A 21,135-nucleotide genomic window follows, 5' to 3' on the forward strand; every position below is an offset into this window, starting at 1 on the left:
CGTAAACTCCCCCATGGAGCAGCTTCCTTTAAACTTGCTCCTGTTAGCTTTTTTTTAAAAGATCGCATCAAGAAGACACGCTATGTCATTTTTTATCATTCTTCTTTCTTCTTGTAAAATATGTATGTTGAAAATTGAAGGGTTCGTTGAACTGATATTAAAATGATACTAACTTTTGGAACGTTTGTTACGCTGCAAAACCGAATCAAGACAAACATGATGGCTTCCATGAAGAAATGCGGCATGTTGGAGAGAATGAAAACAACAGTCACAATGAACAGGGTGCGCGTCACCATTTTCTGATGGTAAGCGGGTGAGTGGCTCTGTGTTCTGTTGTTACTCGATGAGATCTTCTTTCTAGGATACATCCTGTGGATAGATCGTGGACGCCTGGCTTCAAAGGTCTCGCTATCGTAGACAGACGTGACCGGATGTACGGTATGATCATGAGTAGCGTCTCCTGATATGTTGCGCTCCCTGAAAATGACCGAGGTTCTGTGATGAAGCGAGTCGCCTAGACTTCCCTGGTGGATCCTGTCAATCAAAATAACACCGATTAAGAAGAGATATTGCTTTTCAAAAACCATGATGCGTAGATTCAATGTTACTTATGCATTCGACATCTACGATTTTCAGTACAATTTACTTTTGATCAGCGCGCTTGAAATTTAGTTTGATTTGCATGTTTTGTTTCAAAAAGTGAAATCAAAAGTGACTCACGAAATCTGGTCTGAGATATGGACGGTGAACTTTCCCCTGCTTTCAGATGGCTTCCGGGTGCCAAGCAGACATGCTGACGTGGAAGAGCAGCCCGATTCGCATGGGGGACCAATTTGCGGTACTGGGGGAGCACTCGATGAGTGCAGGTAGTTTAGACACTGCATCCGCTGATCCACATCAAAATTATTCTGATAGGGAATCATCTAAAATCAGGGGCGGATTTAGGGGGGAGGGGCGGGGGGGGGCTGAACGTTTTTACCTTAGAGATTCAACCCCCTGCCGACCCAAAGGGTCCCCCTTTGTACTATTTTGAGATATCCATATTTGTTGACGGACCCTAAAAATTTTCCAATATATACTTACTTTGAGAGGGGAGCGCGCGCCAAAAAAACGCAATTTTGTTGGTCAAAATTTTCTAAAAAATGCCTAAAAACGCGTTTTTTGGCCAGTTTTTCAAAATTGTGCCTGAGGCGCATAAAGTTTGACCAAAACAGGGTATTTTTAGTGCTTTGGAAGAGCTCGGAAAAGTAATTCAGTCGACCTAGAAAAAAAGGACCTAGAAAAAGGTCGACCTAGAAAAAAAAATCCCTGCCCTCGAGAAAATCTTAGACCCTGTCTAAAACATAAAAATTTCGGGTACAAAACAAAAAGAACTCTCAAAACGTAAAGAGAAATTGAAACAAACAAAAACTTTGATACAAAAAAAAGAACCAAAACGTAAAGAGAAATTCAAACCAAACAAAGTCGTTGATAAAAAAGAGAAAACATTGCTAATTGGGCAAGTTTTTATTTTTTAGTTTGGTGTTGAATTGTTCAGGTCAAAATTGATCTGTTTGCAGTCGAATAAATTGATTACTGGGCTCTTCGTAAGTACAAGAAAACCTTCGATGTCTCACATTGGTTTGACTGGTCTTTGACGCGGCATAACTATCTGAGGACTCGCGGGACTTCTTGTACATAAAAGGTTCGGCCTTGAAAGTGTGGGTGACCTTGGTGATGACGTAGACCATACCGATTGCGTCAAAAGTGACAAAGAGACACCTCACAAAGTGCCACACTAGTTCAATTAGCAGAATGACCAATCTGCTCGTAACGAGGAACTGCAGACAACAGAATACGCCTGAAAGAGATAGTTTGCTAGAGACAATAAATTTCCACTTGAATTGATATTTGTGAAAAATTGCTCCTTTTTAACTCAATTTTGTTTTTCAAGCTTTCGAAAAGCTCAGTGGTCAATCTTCCTCCTGTCGCCTATGTTTTGGCGTGAGATTGTGAAGCTTTACCAGGATTGATTATTCGGCTTACTACCCCTAGATTACAAAATGCTAACAGTTTTTTTTTCTTTTGAGGTTTCGATACGTTGCCATCAAATGTTTTTTATTCAGATTTTGATTTTGGTGTTGTGACGTTTCAGCATGCAAAAAAACCTGAACATTTTGTTGCTTGGCCTCGATTTTGCCTTGGCGGGATTTAATGGCATTTGTCTTTAGGCGTTAACTTCAATCTGAACCTGTCACACCAAAATAGCTCTGTGCAATTTAAGAATTGTCTGAAAAAGTGAATTTGTTGTTTCGATTTTTTATATTAGTTGATACAAATGCAATTTTGGACCAGTTTAGCACCCTCCTCCCCCCATCCAAAGGGGGATGCTTACTTGGTTCTGAGTTTGATTGTTCAGCCAATCAGAAAAGGTCATTTTACACGCACGCTTAGTAGTATTAATTTAAGTTGAACGCTGGGGTGGGAAACTTAATTTGGTCCATTTGGGGGAAGATGTTAACTTATTGTTCCCAATTTTTAAGCTAGTCGAAACACGGCCAAAACTGAAAGATAAATGTTGCCGCGAAACGGTGACACGTCCACAAACGTCGGAGGCGGAGTAATAACCCGAATGGCCTAAGAGCAGAAAAATACCAAAATACACAAAAATGTTGAATCATAAGGTAAAATCAAAACACAAATTTTAGAATAAAAAATATTGTCAGTAAAATGAATAAAAAATAAATAAATTTGAGAAAGTTTGTGTTTTCAACTATTTCGGCAAACTTTCAGCGATTGCATTCCAATAAGTCTTTCATTACGAGGCCAAACTGTGCACTGGATAGGTGCACAATTTTGTGTCTGCATGTTTCTGGATTCCATACACAAACCCTTAAACAGCTTCCAATTTTTAAGTAAATAACTGTAACCTAAATTTTGTCGGCACATTTGTTGTGCCGCGGATTCCGAAACAAGCTAAAATTGCTAGTTGTTCTGGATTCCGCAACTGCAAGTGGATTCCACAAAATGTAGGTGAAATCCGCAAATGTAAGTGGAATCCGCAAAATTTGTAAGCGGAATCCGCAAATGTAAGCGGAATCGGCAAAACTTAAGTGGATTCAGAATTTTGTTTATTACTGAAATTGCATATGAACAATTTAAAGGCAAGGACTTAACCATTGTCAGCGGAACCTCCAAAAAAATCTCAAAAATTTTTTAAACTAAATTGGTGGATGTCGCCTTTTGGTCTTTTTTAAACACAACACCGAATATATTCAAAATTTGGGTTGAGAGTATCGAAATACAACACACAGCATATCGGCAAATTAGGTCAGTGTTTGGGATTGCGTCAATCTCAAATACTGATTTTGGAAGCATAACGCCGAATATATTCAATACTTTTGGTCTTTGGGTTGAGAGTGTATGGGAACACAACACACAGCATATCGCCAAACTAGGTCAGTATTTGGGATTGCGTCAATCCCAAATATTAATTTTGGAAGCATAACGTCGAATAAATTCAATATTTGTAGTCATTGGCTTGAGAGTGTTTGGAAACACAACGCACAGCACATCGCCGATCTAGGTCAGCATTGGGATTGCATAAACGCCAAATACTGGACAGTATTTGAGATTTCATTAATCCCAAATACTGTTGATCTAGTAGATTCCGACTCTAGTGAAATGAGATCAAAGTTGAGATTGAAGCTGACAGGTTTTGAGATCGAAATTGGGTTGACAGAAATTGTTGACAGGAAGTTGGAGACCAAATGTTTGGTATTTCAACTGGTAGTTGATCATAGTAGTAATTGAGATTGATTTTTCTGGTGACCATCTAGTAAACAAAAGATATAATTTTGAACGCTAAATTACACAAATACATACATGTAAACAGAATCCGCAAACAAAATGCGGATTCCACTCACACTTTGCGGTTTCCGCTTAGAGTTGCGGATTCCGCAACAACTCAATTTAGCTATACAAATGTCGTATTAATTGTTTGTGAATTACACAAATTGTTCTGGATGCCGCAAATACGGTTGCGGATTCTGCAAAATTGCCTATTTTTGGAGCGATTTTGAGCGGCACAGTGTTTTAGGTGTTTGTTCGTGGAATCAAAAACAGCGAGGAAGATCAAAGATAGTAGCAAAATTGCAGATTCCGGGACAAATCTGAGTTAGGCTTCTCGTGGAATCTGCTTACAATCCACAGAACGCACCGTTTTGCCTCGTAATATGGCCATCCAAATAAAAACTTTTTAGCCGATTTGTTTTCTTATCCAGTTCGTGAAACGGTCGTTTTTTCACCACGGCAAAATTTTGAATTTTGTTGAATTGTGATTTTTCGAGGACAGTCCAAAATGTTGATTTTGGACTCCAATTAGATCGTTCCAAGCTCTGTTTCCTTTTCGCAAATATTGACCGTTCGAATATCCACAGGGCGGTTCCATAAAAATATAATCGAAATATAAATTCAAAATATAATCAAAATTTTTTCCAGCTTTTCTTTTTCTATTTGATTTTTTCTTGAATTTCTTCTTGATAAAAAACCAACGCCGTTTTTATCTCGACAACAGATAAACCTGCGAGAATCAAAGTTTTTCTGGCAAAATCTTGAACTTTTTTGACGTTTTGTAATCGCAAATTAGTCCAAATTCATGAATTTTTCGGTAGATGCATTGCGAAAAATGAAACTAGCAGCCAAAAAATGCCAAAGCATAGAAAACTTCTCAAATTGTCGTTATTACCACAGTTTCATAATCAGTTATTATGGTGTCGGGCATCAAGGGAAAGCCGACTAATTCTTTGCAATTTTCGAACCAATTTTCAATTGGTTCCAACTTCAATTTTTTCTGATTTTGTGGTCAAAAATCCCCAAGCTACAGGAAAATTCCAAGTATGAGCCGACCCAAAGATAGGGTAGATTTGAAAAAAAAGTAGGTGAGGCAGTTTTGAAAGTTCCATCACACAAAAGTTTTTGGCATCTCGCCAAAAATTCAAGACTCTGTTTGGTACCAAAAATCAGCATACCTTGACCTTTAAAGAAGAAAATACTGACGAGTCGTTTTCCATGATCCTGCAAGCTTCATATCTTCGAAAATTTACGGCCGTTTAGGAAAATGTTTGTTCCGTTTTTGTTGCATACTTCGCCGAATTGTATTGTAATTTGGGGTAAAAAATCGCTGATCTGATTCTTGTAATTCCTCGATCGACATATAATTTTTTCAGCGGTATTGTAAGATTTTGAGCAACTTTCTCGAAAAATTTTTCTCGAAAATTCATTTCGGACATTTAAGGGCTTCATTTGATTTGAATTATTAAACAAATTCAAGGAAAGCTTGGACGAGCAACTTGGGTTCACAGGTTTGTAATATTGGATATCTTTGCGTTTTTTGCCCCTTCTTTTCGACTTCACAATTGAAATTCCATTATTTAGAAGAAGTGGCCAGTTAAAATGATAAATGACCTGTTCAATTTGAAAGTTCAAAGTCCACTTTAGCTTTAGTTACAATTACAGTTAATTACATTCTACTCTCAGACCCACTCAGCTTTTAGACCATTCTTCCTTATGACTGGCCACCCTTGGCGACTATTAACCAACAGTCGGTATAGTTTTCTTCCGTAATGCAACAACTCGCAACAAAACCTCGCAATAAAAGACTCTCATCACCCGTTTAATCCTCTCATTTTCGCGTTCACGTTCACCCCTTCCGCCGTCCATTCTACCCTCCCCTCATCCCACGTTTACAAACCCCCCTCCCGTTTACCTCCTCCCAGTTTACAGCCCCCTCCTTAGACCCGTCCCTTACTTCCCCACTCCCCCAGAATGCAACAAAATTCTCACCAAACTGTAGTACTATTTTACTGCATTTTTTTTAAAGGGGTGTCGATTCTTAAGAGGATACCGTAGGGGGGATAATTGTGAAGTAGTTTCATCGTTACTCCTCTTTTTCGAGAAAAACTGAACATTTTTGCTATTCGGAGTGATTTACCGATTTACCGTTGAGCTGGTTATAGAAAACGCGGATATCTAATACCGTTGCAATTATTCAGCTTTTTATTATCAGTGAAGATAACTTTTGGAGTTTCTTTACTCTGCAGGAGCAATTGGCAAAAAGTAATGCCAAACATTTTGGTAAGGTTTTGAATGATTTTTTTTCTAATTTTTGCGTTTCGTTTTTATTTGTTCGCAGTTTAATGTGGTCAGACTTCAGCGCTATTTAACCAGCTACCAGTCACCCTTGCTTAGCATTTGTTATAAACTGTGGTACATTCAGAAAACCGCAATTCAGTACTGCAAAATCTTCATAACATTTTAAGATCATAATTAGAGGTAAAATATGGCATCATCTGTGTGTAGTCCAACCATTTTGCTTTTCAGGCTGATTTGGAGCTAAAGGGGGATAGATTTATGGGTTATTTATCACAGATTGTCAATACAAAAGGTATATTAGCCCTTCTTTTGTATTATTAGCTAATAAAGGTATCATTAACGAACGACACGGGCGGATTTAAAAAAGCAGACGCCCTCCCCCTATCCCTCTACCCTCAGAGACTCGACCACCTCGCCGCTCAAAGGGCATTCCTTTTGGTACTATTTTACGACATCCATTTTAAGCCGCCCGACCCTAAAATTTTTCTGAAGGTGCCGTCAGCGCCAATACTTAGTAATTTTGAGGAAGAGCGCGCGCTCAAATAACGCGATTTTTTTTGGATCAAAATGTTCTCAAAAAACTGCCTTTTTGGCATGGTTAGTTTTTGAAAAATTTGGCATGTTTCAAAACCATTTTGGTCGATCATGTTTCAAAACAATTTTGGTCGACCTAAAAAAAACGTCCGCTTTCAAACCCCCCCCCCACAAAAAAAAAACCCTAGATGTACCCCTGATCAGGCATTAAAAGTTTACTGCGTGAACACACCCCTACCCCAATAACAAACCACAAAAAAATTAAAAGTTGTTGATTTTTTCCGCTTCTATTTGAACGGGCTATTCGTGTTAAATTAGATGTCAGCTGAAGTTGGACCAACCGATGAGTGTTGCGAAGACGAATACGGCGATGAGTTTGGAGTGAACTGCTGCAGCTGTGAAGTATATTCTGTACTTTTCTGGCGTGCAGATGGCCGTGAACCTGTAAAGCATTGATAGTTTTCAAATGTTTTTGGAAATTTTAAAATGATTTGACATTTGACTTGCTAATAGCTTCTTTTTAACTATCTAATTGTTGATAATAATGCTATCATGTTCACAATCCCCCTTCCCCCTAGGTACTTAGTACCCAGTAAAGAAAGAATTTCCAACCCTGTTAAGAACTATTCAACGGTTAGGCATTGAGGGGACAGTGTCAAAAAGATCCTAATATTGACTTGAAAGCACCCTTTCTCAGTGCAGCTTCAATTCAAGAATAGCCCTTAGCGTGAACTTTGTAAATTAGAAAATCTGAGAGTCCTGAAAGCTCAAATGACAACTTGCTCCGACCGAATTCAGCTTTGACACCACCAGAGAACAGATAAGTTCCCTGACTTTGGAAATTGGATAAAACAGAACAATTAATTCCCATAATTGCTTTTTCTTGAGTGACCTTTTTGTCAGTCATTGTTTGCGTTCATACCTTCTCGATCAAAAAGTTGATCTGCTAGAAACAATAACAAAATTGAAAAACCAAAAATGTAATTAATGGTTCGAAGTCTTTTTGGGAGCGAGCTAGGTGCTTGGCATACCAGTCGCTTAGCATACTCTAAATTGCTACAGGGAATGTGTCGCCTAGCATACTCTAGTTTTTTCAAAGGCAGTCTTTTAGCATACTCTTTTTTTTCAGAGTGAGAAAAAGACTGAAAAGGGATTCTCAATAGAAAGCTCAGTGCTAATTTACTGTATTTATTTATAGGCGTGGAAGTTTTTAAGTAGGTACCATAGAGGGATTGTTAAGTAGATCCCTGAAAAGCCCTGCAGTTTTGTCTCTGTGCCAGGCAATGTCGTATAAAAAGTTTCAAACAACCAGCTTTCCCGACAAATAAGTAAAACATTGCTTAAAATTTTGGGTGAATTATTTTTTCGGGCGATCAACAAAGATAATTAATTGAAAATGAAGTTGATCGTTTTTGTGCTAAATAAGAGTAGACCAATCGATGCAATTTTGGTTAGAAAATATGGAGTTTACAAAAGGACTCGAGATTTAAATTGAACGCTGGGGTGGAGGATGATCTTAGCTTAGTCTATCGGCGACTGGTATGCTAAATGACATGGCCCGCCTTCTTCTATTTATCATCTTTTTTATTCCGGCAAAAGCTTCAATCATTCAAATCGTCCTTTAAAAACTGAAAAGTGCTTGCTTTCCTCTCTTGGTAATTCGGCTGAAAAAATGCCAAACTTTCTTCCGCAAACCTACTTAAAGGCGAATAAAAACTTTTAAAATTGATCAAAAAAAAACTTTATAAAAAATAAAATTCATTCAGAATAAAATTATCATTCACAACTAATTTAGGAAAAGAGCAGCCAGTTACTGTAAAAACAGAACAGAATCTTCCGATCGAAGACAGATATTGTCACCAAATGTTCAACACTTGCGAGAACACGACCAAAGAGCAGCTCTATCAATTGAAATGAGAAAAGGTAAAAATAATCCTCGGAGAGCGGTGGTGAAGTGGCTACGTCTCCGGCTCTCAATCGAAAGATCGCATGTTCAAGGCCCGCCATGATCCGTGCTCGCTGCTTGAGGGAGAGGCAACAATACGCAGCCCAGAAAAATAACCAAAAAAACGCATGTAGTTCTTAAACAGGGGTACAACAGCGGTTCGCCGTGATGAGTTATACAGCTCGTAAGTTGGTCCTTTCCCTCGTGCATAAATGGTCCTAATCTTAATTATCAAAAACGCGGCAACGTGTTGGATTCAAATCTACGCCCTAATGCAAGCACGAGATTTCGAGTCTCACGCACTATCCACTCTGCCACGAAAGCTGAAAATCCCAAAAACACTAGTCAAGAAAAGTGCAGCTACATATGCTTATAAATTCCCAATGCATTCAACAAAAGTGGCAATAAATACAAATATACTCCATTTTGCAAGTAATAATGTGGAATATAACAAACTGAAGGCATCCTCACTAACTTTGCATGTAACAAATCGCAAAAGCAACAATCAGAAAGTTTCTGAAATCGAGTTTTTATGATTTTTGTGTTGTTTGAAACAAATAGCTTTTTTCGGTTCATTTGATCAATTAAAAATGCATCAACTGTGTTAACTTATTACTATTCGAATGTCAAAGCACATGCTATCAAAAAACTGTAAAGGTGCTCCTAAAGAAAACGGCACCAGCATTTGCGACTTAGGTTGGAAAAAAAGAAGGTTCGTACTAATACACTAGCTAAGCAAATGTAAACAGTATTACAAAACTGAATTCACTTTTTTTATATTTTAACTTAATCTGCTTCATCTGTCAAGAAAGGAGAATTGCTAAGTAGTTAAATCAGCGAACTTTCGAGCAATCAGAAGGAAGCAAAATTTCAAATTTCACTAGAAAGCTGTTGTTATTCACGTAGGAAGGGGTGATGGGTTTCTTTACTGAATAACATGTCGGACTGTTTGTTGGATTCTTTTTTGAATTACTTGTTGAGGATTTTTTTTCAAATTACGAGAAGGTAGAGTGAGAAAGGGGCAACCTATTAAGTAATGCTGATTGTTTATTTAGTGTTCCAACAACGTGAGAAAGATTTTGGTATGCTAGCGTGCTTTATTTAGCAGAGACCACAAAAAACGTCGTCCGGGTGAAATGATAAATCAGCTTAAAGCCCTTTCAGTCGCATTTCAATAGATGTTGATTATTTTCAAATTACTTTTTTTCAAATTACGAGAAGGTAGAGTGAGAAAGGGGCAACCTATTAAGTAATGCTGATTGTTTATTTAGTGTTCCAACAACGTGAGAAAGATTTTGGTATGCTAGCGTGCTTTATTTAGCAGAGACCACAAAAAACGTCGTCCGGGTCTAATGATAAATCAGCTTAAAGCCCTTTCAGTCGCATTTCAATAGATGTTGATTATTTTCAAAAAGTTATCGCAGTGCTGAGAAAAATTGTCCAGATGATTTTGGTTTAGAGCGAGAAACGGATGTAATTTCTCTCTTCGCAATTATACCTGTAAGACTTCTTTAATAAATTGAGTGCGTGGCTTAAAGCTAGTAAATAAAGATTAAAGCAGGACTTCTAATTTCAACAAAAAAATGAAAAAAAAAAAGAAAATAAATTTTTTTCCGATTTTTTTAAACACTATATCCAATGAAATGAAAACATGGATCCTGTAACTCCCAAATATTTTACAAAAAATAGATTTTCTTTTGTTTAACAAGCAATTTGTTTCATTCTTAATAGAAACATCCATTTCTGTTAGAGCATAATGCACAGTCCACTCCGATTAAATTGTTATCACAAGAAAACTAACAGATTGAAAAGTAGTTATAGTTAACGGAATAATTATGACTCTGAATATAGACCGGGTAGTTCAGTTCAGAACAACAATAGGATAGTAACTATAAAACAGTGAGATGGTCACTCATTGATCTCAGTGAATTTTGGCATGGCATCAACAATTGAAAAAGAAACCTAAAGAGCTTTAATAGCTTCAACAACTTCAATGCTTTTATTATATGGTGAGGTTCTAAATTAGTCTGAAAACAAAAATGTTTTAACTTATTTCCATCTTAACGACGAGAAATTTGAAGTTTCATCGTAGCTGTTTTCGAAGAAAGAGACAGAATATTTGTGCAAGGGGTGGTTTGAAAAAAAAATTGAAATCATTTTTTGAGCAAATAGTTAAAAAGATATTTTGCCTGTGATTTCTTGTTACAGTTTTGTTACAATGTTATGAGGGTTTGAAACTTAGGAGAGTTTGGATGAAAATGCCCGATATATTATTTGCTATAAACGCGTAAGCTGAGATTTAATCCGGCTCGAAAATTGTTCTAAATTGACTTGAAGCCTACTAATTAAAGTTCCGTTCCGACTTTCAAAAAAAATGGTAGAATAGTTGTACCCGGGGTGGGTGGTTTTTTTTTCAGACAATTTTTGACTTTTTAACTAGCAACAGTTTTTTTATATCAGTTGTAAGGTATTGTTTTTCTGAGCTCATTTTGGTTGGGAAAAAATCGTTTCACCTGGGATCTTTTTTTTAAATTCTGAGGGTTTAGATATTAATAAATCGGCCAATTTGGGATAACTAAAGCGCGATTAACTTTGTGCAATTTAAGTGTAAGTGGAGATATAAAACGCAGTCAAAACATTCAAGGCTTCGCCCTGATATAAGCAGTTTTTTTATATGCTGAATAAATCACACATCATAGCATATGCTTAAAAAAATCACTTGGTTTTTAGAAGCGTGCGGAGAGATGATTTAAGAAAGAAAACCCAAAAAAAAAACTTTTTTTGAAAGTTTCATAAATTTTTTGAAATTTTGATTATGTCCGTAAGTCATCAATTTCTGCTTTATTAAAGTTAAAGTCAACGAGCCGTCTTGTTTTACTTTGGAATCCGTAGCTCAAATTACAAATTAGATAAATGAAAATAGCCAGAATAAAAATAATAGTAACCAAATCAAAAATGAACAAAAAATATTTATCAATTAGGCAAATGAAAATAGCCAGAACAAAAAAAACTTATAATCAAATAAATATTTACTCATAGTCAGCTTAGTCCATTCGATATATTTTTACAACAAAGATTTAACGATGCCAAGTTTTTTTTGAATTGAAAAATACATCAAGCAAAGTAAAAGAGCAGCCTGAGTTCTCAGGAATTCGTCCAAATATTTCCTCCTTTGGAGTTCTGTTGCCGTTTCTTATCAAGTCCCACATACACTTAGAGATTGTTGGATTAAATATTTTGTGCACGCTTTATTTGCTTTTCGGGTCATCTTTTTTGTTTGTCATCAAAAACTGCGTCATACATTTTTAAAAAAGAATTCAGAATATTGAACCAGCCATGGCAATGGATATGAACTTGTTACAAGCAATTGTGATGTTCTGAACACTAAGGTGGCGATGGAAATTTGGATTTAGATATATTTTTTCCGTACAAAATTAGGCAAAAAGCGGATAAAGTTAGGAAAGGATATAAATCCAAACGTTTATTTCCCAAACGCGGAAATTGGGGTCACGCATTTTTTAGGAACCAAATCGCCTATTGACCTAAATAGGAACATATGCAAACTTGCCCGAATACACTTTTTTTAAATTTTCGATCTCAGTTGTTCACACTGGCGGAAAGAAAACTAGTGTATTCATCACACAATCTGCTGAAAATTCGTACAAGGCAAATCAGCCCACGGATATTAACACCAGCGTTTGTTTTTAAAAAAATAGATCGAAATAGCTTTGTTTTAAGTAATACAGGATTAGTCCACCACCCACTTATATCTCCCCTCAAAAAGCGTAATACAGAATAGCTTTCCCAAATGGATGGATTATGCCGATGAAACTAGGGAAAAGTTTTTCAGAAGTGTCACAAAAAATCAAAAAATCATGGATTAGTATATGTCAAATAACCTCCAATGAAACAGTAACCTCCAATAGAGAAAAAAGGTTATTGATCCATATACTGCTCACTGATATTTAAACGCTTAAATGTTTCGAAGATCAAATAAACAGAACAATTATTTAAACGCGAACCTCCAAAGAATAATTGGGAAATTTTTTTCGCAAAATTTCTGGATTCCATAATTTCAAATTTTATTAGAGAAAAATTGATTGCGTGAAGTATAAAATTATTTTGAAGAAATAGCTCAAAATTCTGATTTTTGAGGATACTGACGAAAGAAATATTTTAGATTACAATTTTAATCATCCTAAATATCCAAATTGAATATATTAACTAGTGACGAAATTGATGAACTCTTGTTGTTTTTAATTAAGTGCTGATTTAATTTTTTCGAGCAAAACGATGACAACGTCAAATATATGCGAGAACTGTTAAGGTACAATTTCTTTTGTAAAAAGACACCACAAAAACATGTTATCCTAAAACCAGGTTTTTTGGTTGGTCTAGTTTGATTAAAATGTACGCAAGGGCCAAATAAGAAAAAATTATTCTATAACATTGGGACAGATATAAAACGTTTTCGGGAAGTGAACTGATTTTCGAGTTCTTTTAATCTGATTCCAAAAAAGCTACAAAAGCCATATTTTGCCAAAACGGTCTGCACCGCAATCAAATTATAAAAAATTGTCCAACAATTTTTCTGAAATTGTTTTTCAACTCGCGCAATGGCAAATTTTAGTTCTTAGACTTCGTGAAAAAATTTAAAACTTATTTTTTAGATTCAGCGACCGCTAAACAGAAAAAAATTTTTTTTTAAAACTTCAAGTTTTCGGAACTTAAAATTTCACACAAACAAACACTCACACACATACACACACGCACACACACACACACAAACAACATACTCACAAGCACGTACCCACACCCATAAGTGCTTAAAAAATTGCCAATCAAAACGACACATAATTATTCGAAAAAATTAATACAGTAAGCAGAAACCTTTTAAGCCGATTAAAAGAAAGATAAAACAAAATTGAGTTAGATTATTTTTCAAAATCGGGTTTGGTTTTTACAACCAAAATAAGAACCGCATTTGCTTAGAATGAATATTTGAAACCCAAACATGTTCAAACAGTGAAATCAAAGAGTTGTGTAAATGATTTCATGATTAAAAGATTTTGCTAGATGAGTTGTTAAGCTCGAAAGAAGTCTAAGCTCCGATTTGCATCTTGAAGCCTTAGACTCGTTTTTCTCAAATTGGGTTGAGATTATACACAAACTGAAAATATCAAATGCTGCTAAGAATTTCACCAAAAATAACATGGTGGAATTTTTTCAAAGTTTTCAACCAAAATTTCACCCCAAAAATTGGGTCATTTTAGCTTTTTTTAATTTGTCAAGAAATACTCAGAACAAATCGTTTATATCGCAATGATTCCAATATCACTGGTAGAAGTAGAGAGTGATATGCAAGCGGAGCATAATTCTCAAACATTGTTCTGGTTTTTGTCTTAAAGATTAAAAATTTATAAGAAAAGTTAAATTTCATTCATTTTATTTCAATGAATACAGTGCTAATTTGAATTAACCGGACACAGCAAAACAACATTGAAAAATTCAAACGCTTTTTTTCCAAAACTAGATTACGGTTCGCCAAAAACAAAAAAAAACAAAGTTGCTCAGAATTTACCAAAACAATTATGGTGAAAGTGTTTCGAAATTTTCACCCAAAAATGGGTCATTTCGGCTGTCTTAATTAATCAAAAAAATACGCTGAAACTACCAAGTTAATTGAAGAGAGAAATATATCAAAAAAGTCTCTTACACAGTCCAACAAATTCTAGAAGTGTATAATTTCTAAAAACTTGCGTTAAACGTTTGAATTTTTTTAGCAGCAAAGATTTTGATATTTATATAGTAAAACTGACCATTTTTTCACTATAATCAACTATAAATAAATTTTCTTGCATATTTTTTGGATGCTTTACGCTCCTATAATTTTGTTGAGCTGTATAAGAGATTTCTTTTGACATAATTTCTCCATCAATTAAGTTGATAATTTCAGCGTAACTGTTGATTAATGACCCATATTGAGGTGAAGTTTTGGTTGTAAATTTCGAAAACAACTTGCACCCTAATATTTCTGGTGAAGTTCTGAGTTTTTCCAATGAATGTTTGATCATTTGCTCCAAGGAACGAGACAAAACAACTGAGCATCATGTTCCGCTTGCATATCATCCTCTACTTCTGCCTATTATATTGCAATTCATTTGATAGATGCGATTTGTGTTCACTTTTGACATTTTGGATCCTGACATTTCACAAACGACAAAATAATCAGTTTAACGACGCACTGCATTTCTCCAAATTATGTGCGACTCGATATGTGTTTACCGTAAAAGAAGAAACCCTTTTTAAGAACTTAGATTTCCATCACTTTGATTAATTTTAATTTTTTCCCGATAGGAGCTCAGCTTGCCTTTTCGGCTTCCTTCAAATTATTTTGATGCTTCAAAATAATACAGCCGATCTGATTAAAATTTTTTTGAAAAAATGAGTTTATCCCATTGATTGTTTTGATCATTATCAAGCAGGAAGCGAAAGAAAATCAAATTTTCTGGCAGTTGTCTTGATCAAGGCTACATTTTGAGTTAAAAGCATATCCCAAATCAGCATCATTTTATCAGAGCCATTTGATACACCCTCGGTGGTTAGAAATGAAAGCAAGGGGAAACTCTTTCACTACCGCCCCCCCCCCCCCCCCCATGGTACCCAGTAAGGAATCACCCCTATAAAGAACTAAATCAATGGTTAAGCATAAGGGGATTTTGACCTAGTAACGAATTGGGGTCAAGTTAAGTTTAGTAAATACGGTATTTTAAAAAGGCGCCTTTGATGCAACTTTTTTCCATCCAATTATAAAAGGCGGAGGCAATTGGTATGATATGATACTTTTGCATATTGAGAATCAATTTCAAACCTGATGTATGAAAATCAGGTGTAAAGCCAACAAGCCGTGGATCAACAAGCCGAAAATAAGATTATATCAATCCAACAAGGCGAAGTTTGAAATAAGCGGTCCAAAAAGCCAAAAAAAAAACTATTTTTTTCTCAGTTAAAAATACTCTTAGCTTGGGAAATCTCTTTAACGAAGCAAACGCATATTCTGTCGTAGAAAATTGAGATTTTTTTCTTATTCCAGCAGCTCAAAAACTATTGATGAAGCTATTCCTCACAATTTTTAAGATTTTAATGATCACTTTGATGTAATTATTTGTTTTCAATTTAATAATTTAGCAATTATTTTACGTAAATCGAACATAATTTTGGCTTCAAAGAAGAGCGGTTTGCAGGTGGTTCGTTGAAAAACCGCCGATAATTGTATACTCACTAAGTGACTGTATGTATTTATGCAGGTGATGATTACGTAGCAGTGTTTAGACAACCAACCACGTATTCATATTCGTCAGTAAGCAGACAAAAACTATAATGACCAATCAGATTTGAGACTTGGTAGAAATTAATACTTAATTATTGTTCATTTCGTAAGTTTGCGTTCTCATCTCTATTGGTCAATAAAGTATTTGTCTGCTTACTGGCGAATATGATTACGCGCTTGTCTTAATACAGAAATACAGACCGCACTCCGCAGGTGTTGTTCCATTACAAATAAAATCAAAGTCTATACTTTTTCAACACGCTTTTAGACTTTTTGTAAAATTAGAAATCATGAGTCAGTGAGAACTTTTCGATTAACCACCTTCAAATAGCCTCCCTTTAATTTTCTAGCAAAATGTTTTGAAAGTTTGTTTTCACGGTGGTTCGTTGAACATCTGCCCATAATTGTTTATTCAGTACGAACGCGTATGTAGGTGTTGTTCCATTACAAATAAAATCATAACCAATACTTTAACAACATTCAGCACGCTTTCTACCTTTTGTAAAATTAGAAATCAAGAGTTAGTGGGCTGGAAAAACAGTGTATTTGAAACACAGAGAGAAAGCGGTGCTTCGCACAACTTCCGATACAAAAAAATGAATGACTACGGTTACCAGCAAATTTAAAGAAAAATGAAAAAAAAAAAACCTCAAAAAAAAAAAACATTTTTTTTTTGTACAGAAAAAGTATAAAAAATTGCAAAAGGACAAAAAATCCGGAAACAAAATTAGCTGCACCATTAAAATCTTTTCAAAGAGCTTTCGAAAGGCTCAAGAGAACCAATTTTTTTTTTCGCGGGACCTAAGCCGACAAATATTAGCAGACACGAAAGTCTAAAATATTTAAAAATTTTTAGTTTCCACAAAAAAAAGGTTCAGACTGGAATCGAACTTCTGTATTTGTCATTTCCAGCATGGTTATTACCACTGCACTAAATGTTCAGAACACTCCTTGAATTTATGAAGAAAACAATTTACAAAAACTTAAAATAAACAGCATAAAAAATCAAAAAATAGCAAACAAAATAAACGTAATATTTGGAACTCAATTAGTTGCCAAAAACCAGAATGCATTGAAAAGTTTTCGAATTTGATTTTAAAATGCCCAAACTTTAGGTGGATTTGTAACTGCAGCTACTAAACCGACAAAAAAGGCAGACAAACAGTAGTCCAACAAAAAAAATTTGACGCGCGGACAATCTTATATCCAGGGTAGGCGCGTATAAATGTCATGCTGATTTTCAATTTGAGGCAAGTTAAAAAGCGGTTGGAACAAGTGGAACGGTTGGTACAGTTTCCTGACACATAAACTTGGATTTTACTGAATAAGTCAATATTTTTTTGTGAAATGATCAAACGAGACTCAAGTTAAAAAGATGCTAAATGTTTTGTAATACTTGTCTCATAGTGAGTTTTTTTTCTCGGTTAACTTTTTTTCTAGATTTTTTCGGCGGAATTCATACCATTTGAAAGATATTGAAGTTCAAAACTCATAACCAAGAAAAAGGCAAAGCAGAGCTTCGCAACACTAATGATACAATAGAACATAGAAAAAAAAGTAGAAAAAAAAGAAAATTGTTTAAAAAAGGTGAACAAAATAAAATTTCTTGTATATCTTGATTTAAAAAACTGGGGGACCAGCTAGGACAGGAGGTACCTGTTTGATAATTTTTTAATTGCTATAATAAAGCAGGGAAATGTTTCTCTAATAAAACAAATGAGAAAATGGAAAATTTTTCAAAAAATTAGAATCTTCCCAAAGACAAAAGAAATTGTTCTGACAGAAAAAAAGAAGCGCCGCTTTCGCCGAACAAAACTTCGCATCCCTTTCTTACGATTGAACCCTTCATCTCAATTTTAATAGGGTAATTTTCAAAAAAGAATCGACTAAAACAAAAAAGTCCAAAAATTTCGACTAAACGGTCTAAAAGGAGTTTATGGAATCACATTTTCTGCAAAAAGTAAATCATAGCCGCTTGTGCAGAGAATTGTTGAAACTGCGTTTTTTGATTGAATCATTAACGAGGGAATGGCAGGGTAGTTTTTGAGAAATGTCGAAAAGTATCACAAAAAAAACAGTCAAAGTTTGAAAACCATAACTCTTAACTGTTTCCAAAAGACGTAGTCGCTCAGGCAAGAATGTTTTCAACAATCTGTTGTTTCAATTTACCGAGAAGCTCAGACTTGGGACATTACTTCAGAATAAAAATCAAAACGTTCCAAAAACGTTCAAAAAATCAAATTTTTGACATTCCCGGGGCCTTTTTCTGTGATGATATGACGTTTATACCGCTGAATAATCTGAAAATTAAAATCTTCTTTCAAAACTAAAGTCGATCGCGTTTTCCGTAACCCTTACAAACTTGCTACTCGATAAAAGAGTTTGTTTACTTTGAAAATTTTAATTAACTTGAAAAAGACATCAAAAATCAAACAGTAAAAAGTTATTTTTGAGCTTAAATTTTTATCCTTAAGAAAACAGAAAAATCACCACAAACTATGATGGAGTGATCGCTACGTTCTTGGCTCTTAAAACTTGCAAAAACAAACAAAAATGGAAAACTTTCGCAAATTTTCCTCTTTGCTCGATACGAGCAGACTCGTGGTGCTTGAACTCTACAACAACGCACACTCGACAACAATTTTTCATCAGAAAAAAAAATCAAAAAACAAAACAAAATTTTAAAAAAATGGAAGCAATTTCATTTTTTTTAAACTTGAAGATTTTTGTTGTTTTTTAGGAATTTTCTGTTTTCAAGAAAGCGCTACAAGAAGCTTCAAAAATTTTTATTCCTGGAGTAAAATTGAAATTTTACACCTTATCTGCATTTAGGAGGCCTGCTTGCTCGCTTTACTCTCTCAAATTTGGAGAATATGAACTAGTTTACTCTCTCAAATTTAGGAGGCCTGCTTGCTCGCTTTACTCTCTCAAATTTGGAGAATATGAACTAGTTTACTCTCCAAATTTACTCTCTCAAATTTGGAGAGTATGAACTCGAAAATGGAAAATATGAACTAGTTTTTCTCTACATTGACTATTCTTTTTGAAAATTTTTTGATAGAGTTCGAATCACGACTACAACGCTTTCAATCTGATATATATCTCAACTCTTTCCGACATTTACTTGTCGTACCGGATTTTTTGAGAACAGCAAAAAAACTAAAACTTACCTGAATACAAAGTTCCTACACGTTTTCAGTGCTCGGAACAATAAGCACAACCTTCTTAGTAGAGCTAGAAGGTCCCAAGTTTCTCATTATAAAATTTTTTGTTTAAAACGCATCAAAATCCATACCAGTTTTTGAAGGCGAGAGGCTTAATTTACTTCAAAGGAAAATTTAATCAAAATAAAGTCGTTATCCAATTTTTGGAGAGCTCAAAAAAAAGAAATTGATTGACCTACAAAAAACTCTTGCGAGAAATGTTTCAAGAATTCATTTCATTTTCTGTTGTTAACTTTTCAATTTTGCCGCCTGTATTTAGATTAGGCCTGATTTTTATAATAGTCGACCTAAATAGGCAAAAGTAATTCCTAGATCTGCCTGGCTCAGCAAAAAATCTAGTTAAAAAAGCACAAAGATAAACACCGGATAGTACTGGTTATGAAAAAAGCGATCAATCAAATGGGGATGAATAAGTTAGCATGTTGAAAACAAGACTGCTCGTATCAGGGCAAAGCCCTGAATGTTCCAAGTACCAATTAATTATTCTCGACTATTTTGTGGTTAATGAAATTTTGATAAAAACATGACTTTAAGGCAAATAATATCGTCGTTTATGGAATCAGGTGCGGATCTAGGACTTTCTCGATAGCTCTAAGACCTTATTTTGACCAAATTTTCTGGGCCGCAGGCAAATTTTGAAAAAACAGGTCAAAAAGCCCTTTTTTGCCACTTTTTGGAACATTTTGACCAAACAATAGCGTTTTAAGTATATTTCGGCGCCTTTAGAACAATTTAAGGGTTGGTCGGCCGAAAATGGATTTCATAAAATCATACCAAAGGATGACCCTTTGGTTGGCGAGGGGGTCGAATCCTTAAAGAGAGAAAAGGGGCGACCACCACAGCCCCCCCCCCAAACCCGTCGCTGTGTGAATTAATAAGGCCAATTAAATAAAAGCTTGCCTCAATTCACTTAAAGCACGCTAAACTTTGAACATAAAAGTATAAACGAACAATTTAACTGGACCTGTTGGTGAGCGCGACCCTCCTGAGAGCACAAAGTTCATGGGATTGATCACCGGAGAGAAAAAAACACCCCGAGCATATATATTCGTTACTTTCTTTGAAATTCAGAACAAAAACAAAGCTTTGCTAAGCACATCTGCTATTCTCCATTAAGATCTGAGCAGCTGGTCTTTTGTGACATGAAGGAAAGCTGCTCAGTGACCCCAATCCTGCTCACTAGCCTTAATTTTCTGTTTAATTTGCTAAAAATAAACGTGAGGAGACTTATTAATTGGTAACACATTTTTTGTGATTTCATAATTTATTGACCTGTTGAGCTGTATGAGTAGTATGATCCACATGGAGGAGAAGGTGACGACCGAGAAGAAGGCGGAATTGGACACACAGAACATGAAGTGAGCCACCACCGAGCCATTCTTCAGCCAGTCGAACTGAACAGAGAAAAGTCAACTCAGTCTGAAAAAAATTGGCAGGCCCGACCAAAAAATCAGTGATTTGGGCTTTCTTCCAGCTTAGTTATGATCTAGTTTATGAGTTTTTGGTAAGAACAACCAAAAAATTTATAATTTGGGCTTTGCTTCAGCTTAATTATGATTTTTTCACATCGAAAACAAAAGGTCTGCCTCAAACAAGAGAACAAATTATGGTCATTTCGAGCGTGAACCCGGAAAATTAAACCAATTATAACTCATATCGTAATTATGAATAGTTTAACTTGAATTTGTGATATTTAAACTGTTTGAGCTGACTGAACGAGGACTAACATGTATGAGCAGGATGGAGATGAGACTGCAGATGTTGAATGAGAAGTCGATGAGAGACAACACTATGATGAGCTTCTCACTGAAACAAAACCAGCCACAGTATATATACCATTCGAACTATCCTGAAAAATGTAAGAATTGGTTTCTTGTTCTGGCAACTCAACTACCCCCCCCCCCCCCCCCTAACGAGAAAATATAAATTTGTCCCTCTTGGGCCGCTAGGTTTTCTTTACTCAATTAATC

At 35.4% G+C, this 21,135-nt stretch overlaps 2 protein-coding genes across 2 annotated transcripts in view; both read right to left on the bottom strand.

Moving 5' to 3' along the window:
* Window positions 1–21,135, bottom strand: part of LOC134847372 (transmembrane 9 superfamily member 4-like) — a 530,188-nt gene that overhangs the window by 383,321 nt on the left and 125,732 nt on the right. The gene's annotated exons all lie outside the window — the stretch shown is intronic.
* LOC134856879 (uncharacterized) overlaps window positions 1–21,135 on the bottom strand; it is a 33,926-nt gene that overhangs the window by 11,530 nt on the left and 1,261 nt on the right. Inside the window, exons 2-7 of the mRNA XM_063873174.1 lie at window positions 20,893–20,971; window positions 20,438–20,559; window positions 7,008–7,108; window positions 1,617–1,840; window positions 721–923; window positions 174–534 (exon numbers count right to left, since the gene is read on the bottom strand). Coding sequence (XP_063729244.1) covers window positions 174–534; window positions 721–923; window positions 1,617–1,840; window positions 7,008–7,108; window positions 20,438–20,559; window positions 20,893–20,971 — 1,090 coding nt within the window. The remainder of the gene's footprint in view (window positions 1–173; window positions 535–720; window positions 924–1,616; window positions 1,841–7,007; window positions 7,109–20,437; window positions 20,560–20,892; window positions 20,972–21,135) is intronic.

This window comes from Symsagittifera roscoffensis, chromosome 1 (genome assembly GCF_963678635.1).
Source record: "Symsagittifera roscoffensis chromosome 1, txSymRosc1.1, whole genome shotgun sequence".
NCBI classification, from domain to species: Eukaryota; Metazoa; Xenacoelomorpha; order Acoela; family Convolutidae; genus Symsagittifera; species Symsagittifera roscoffensis.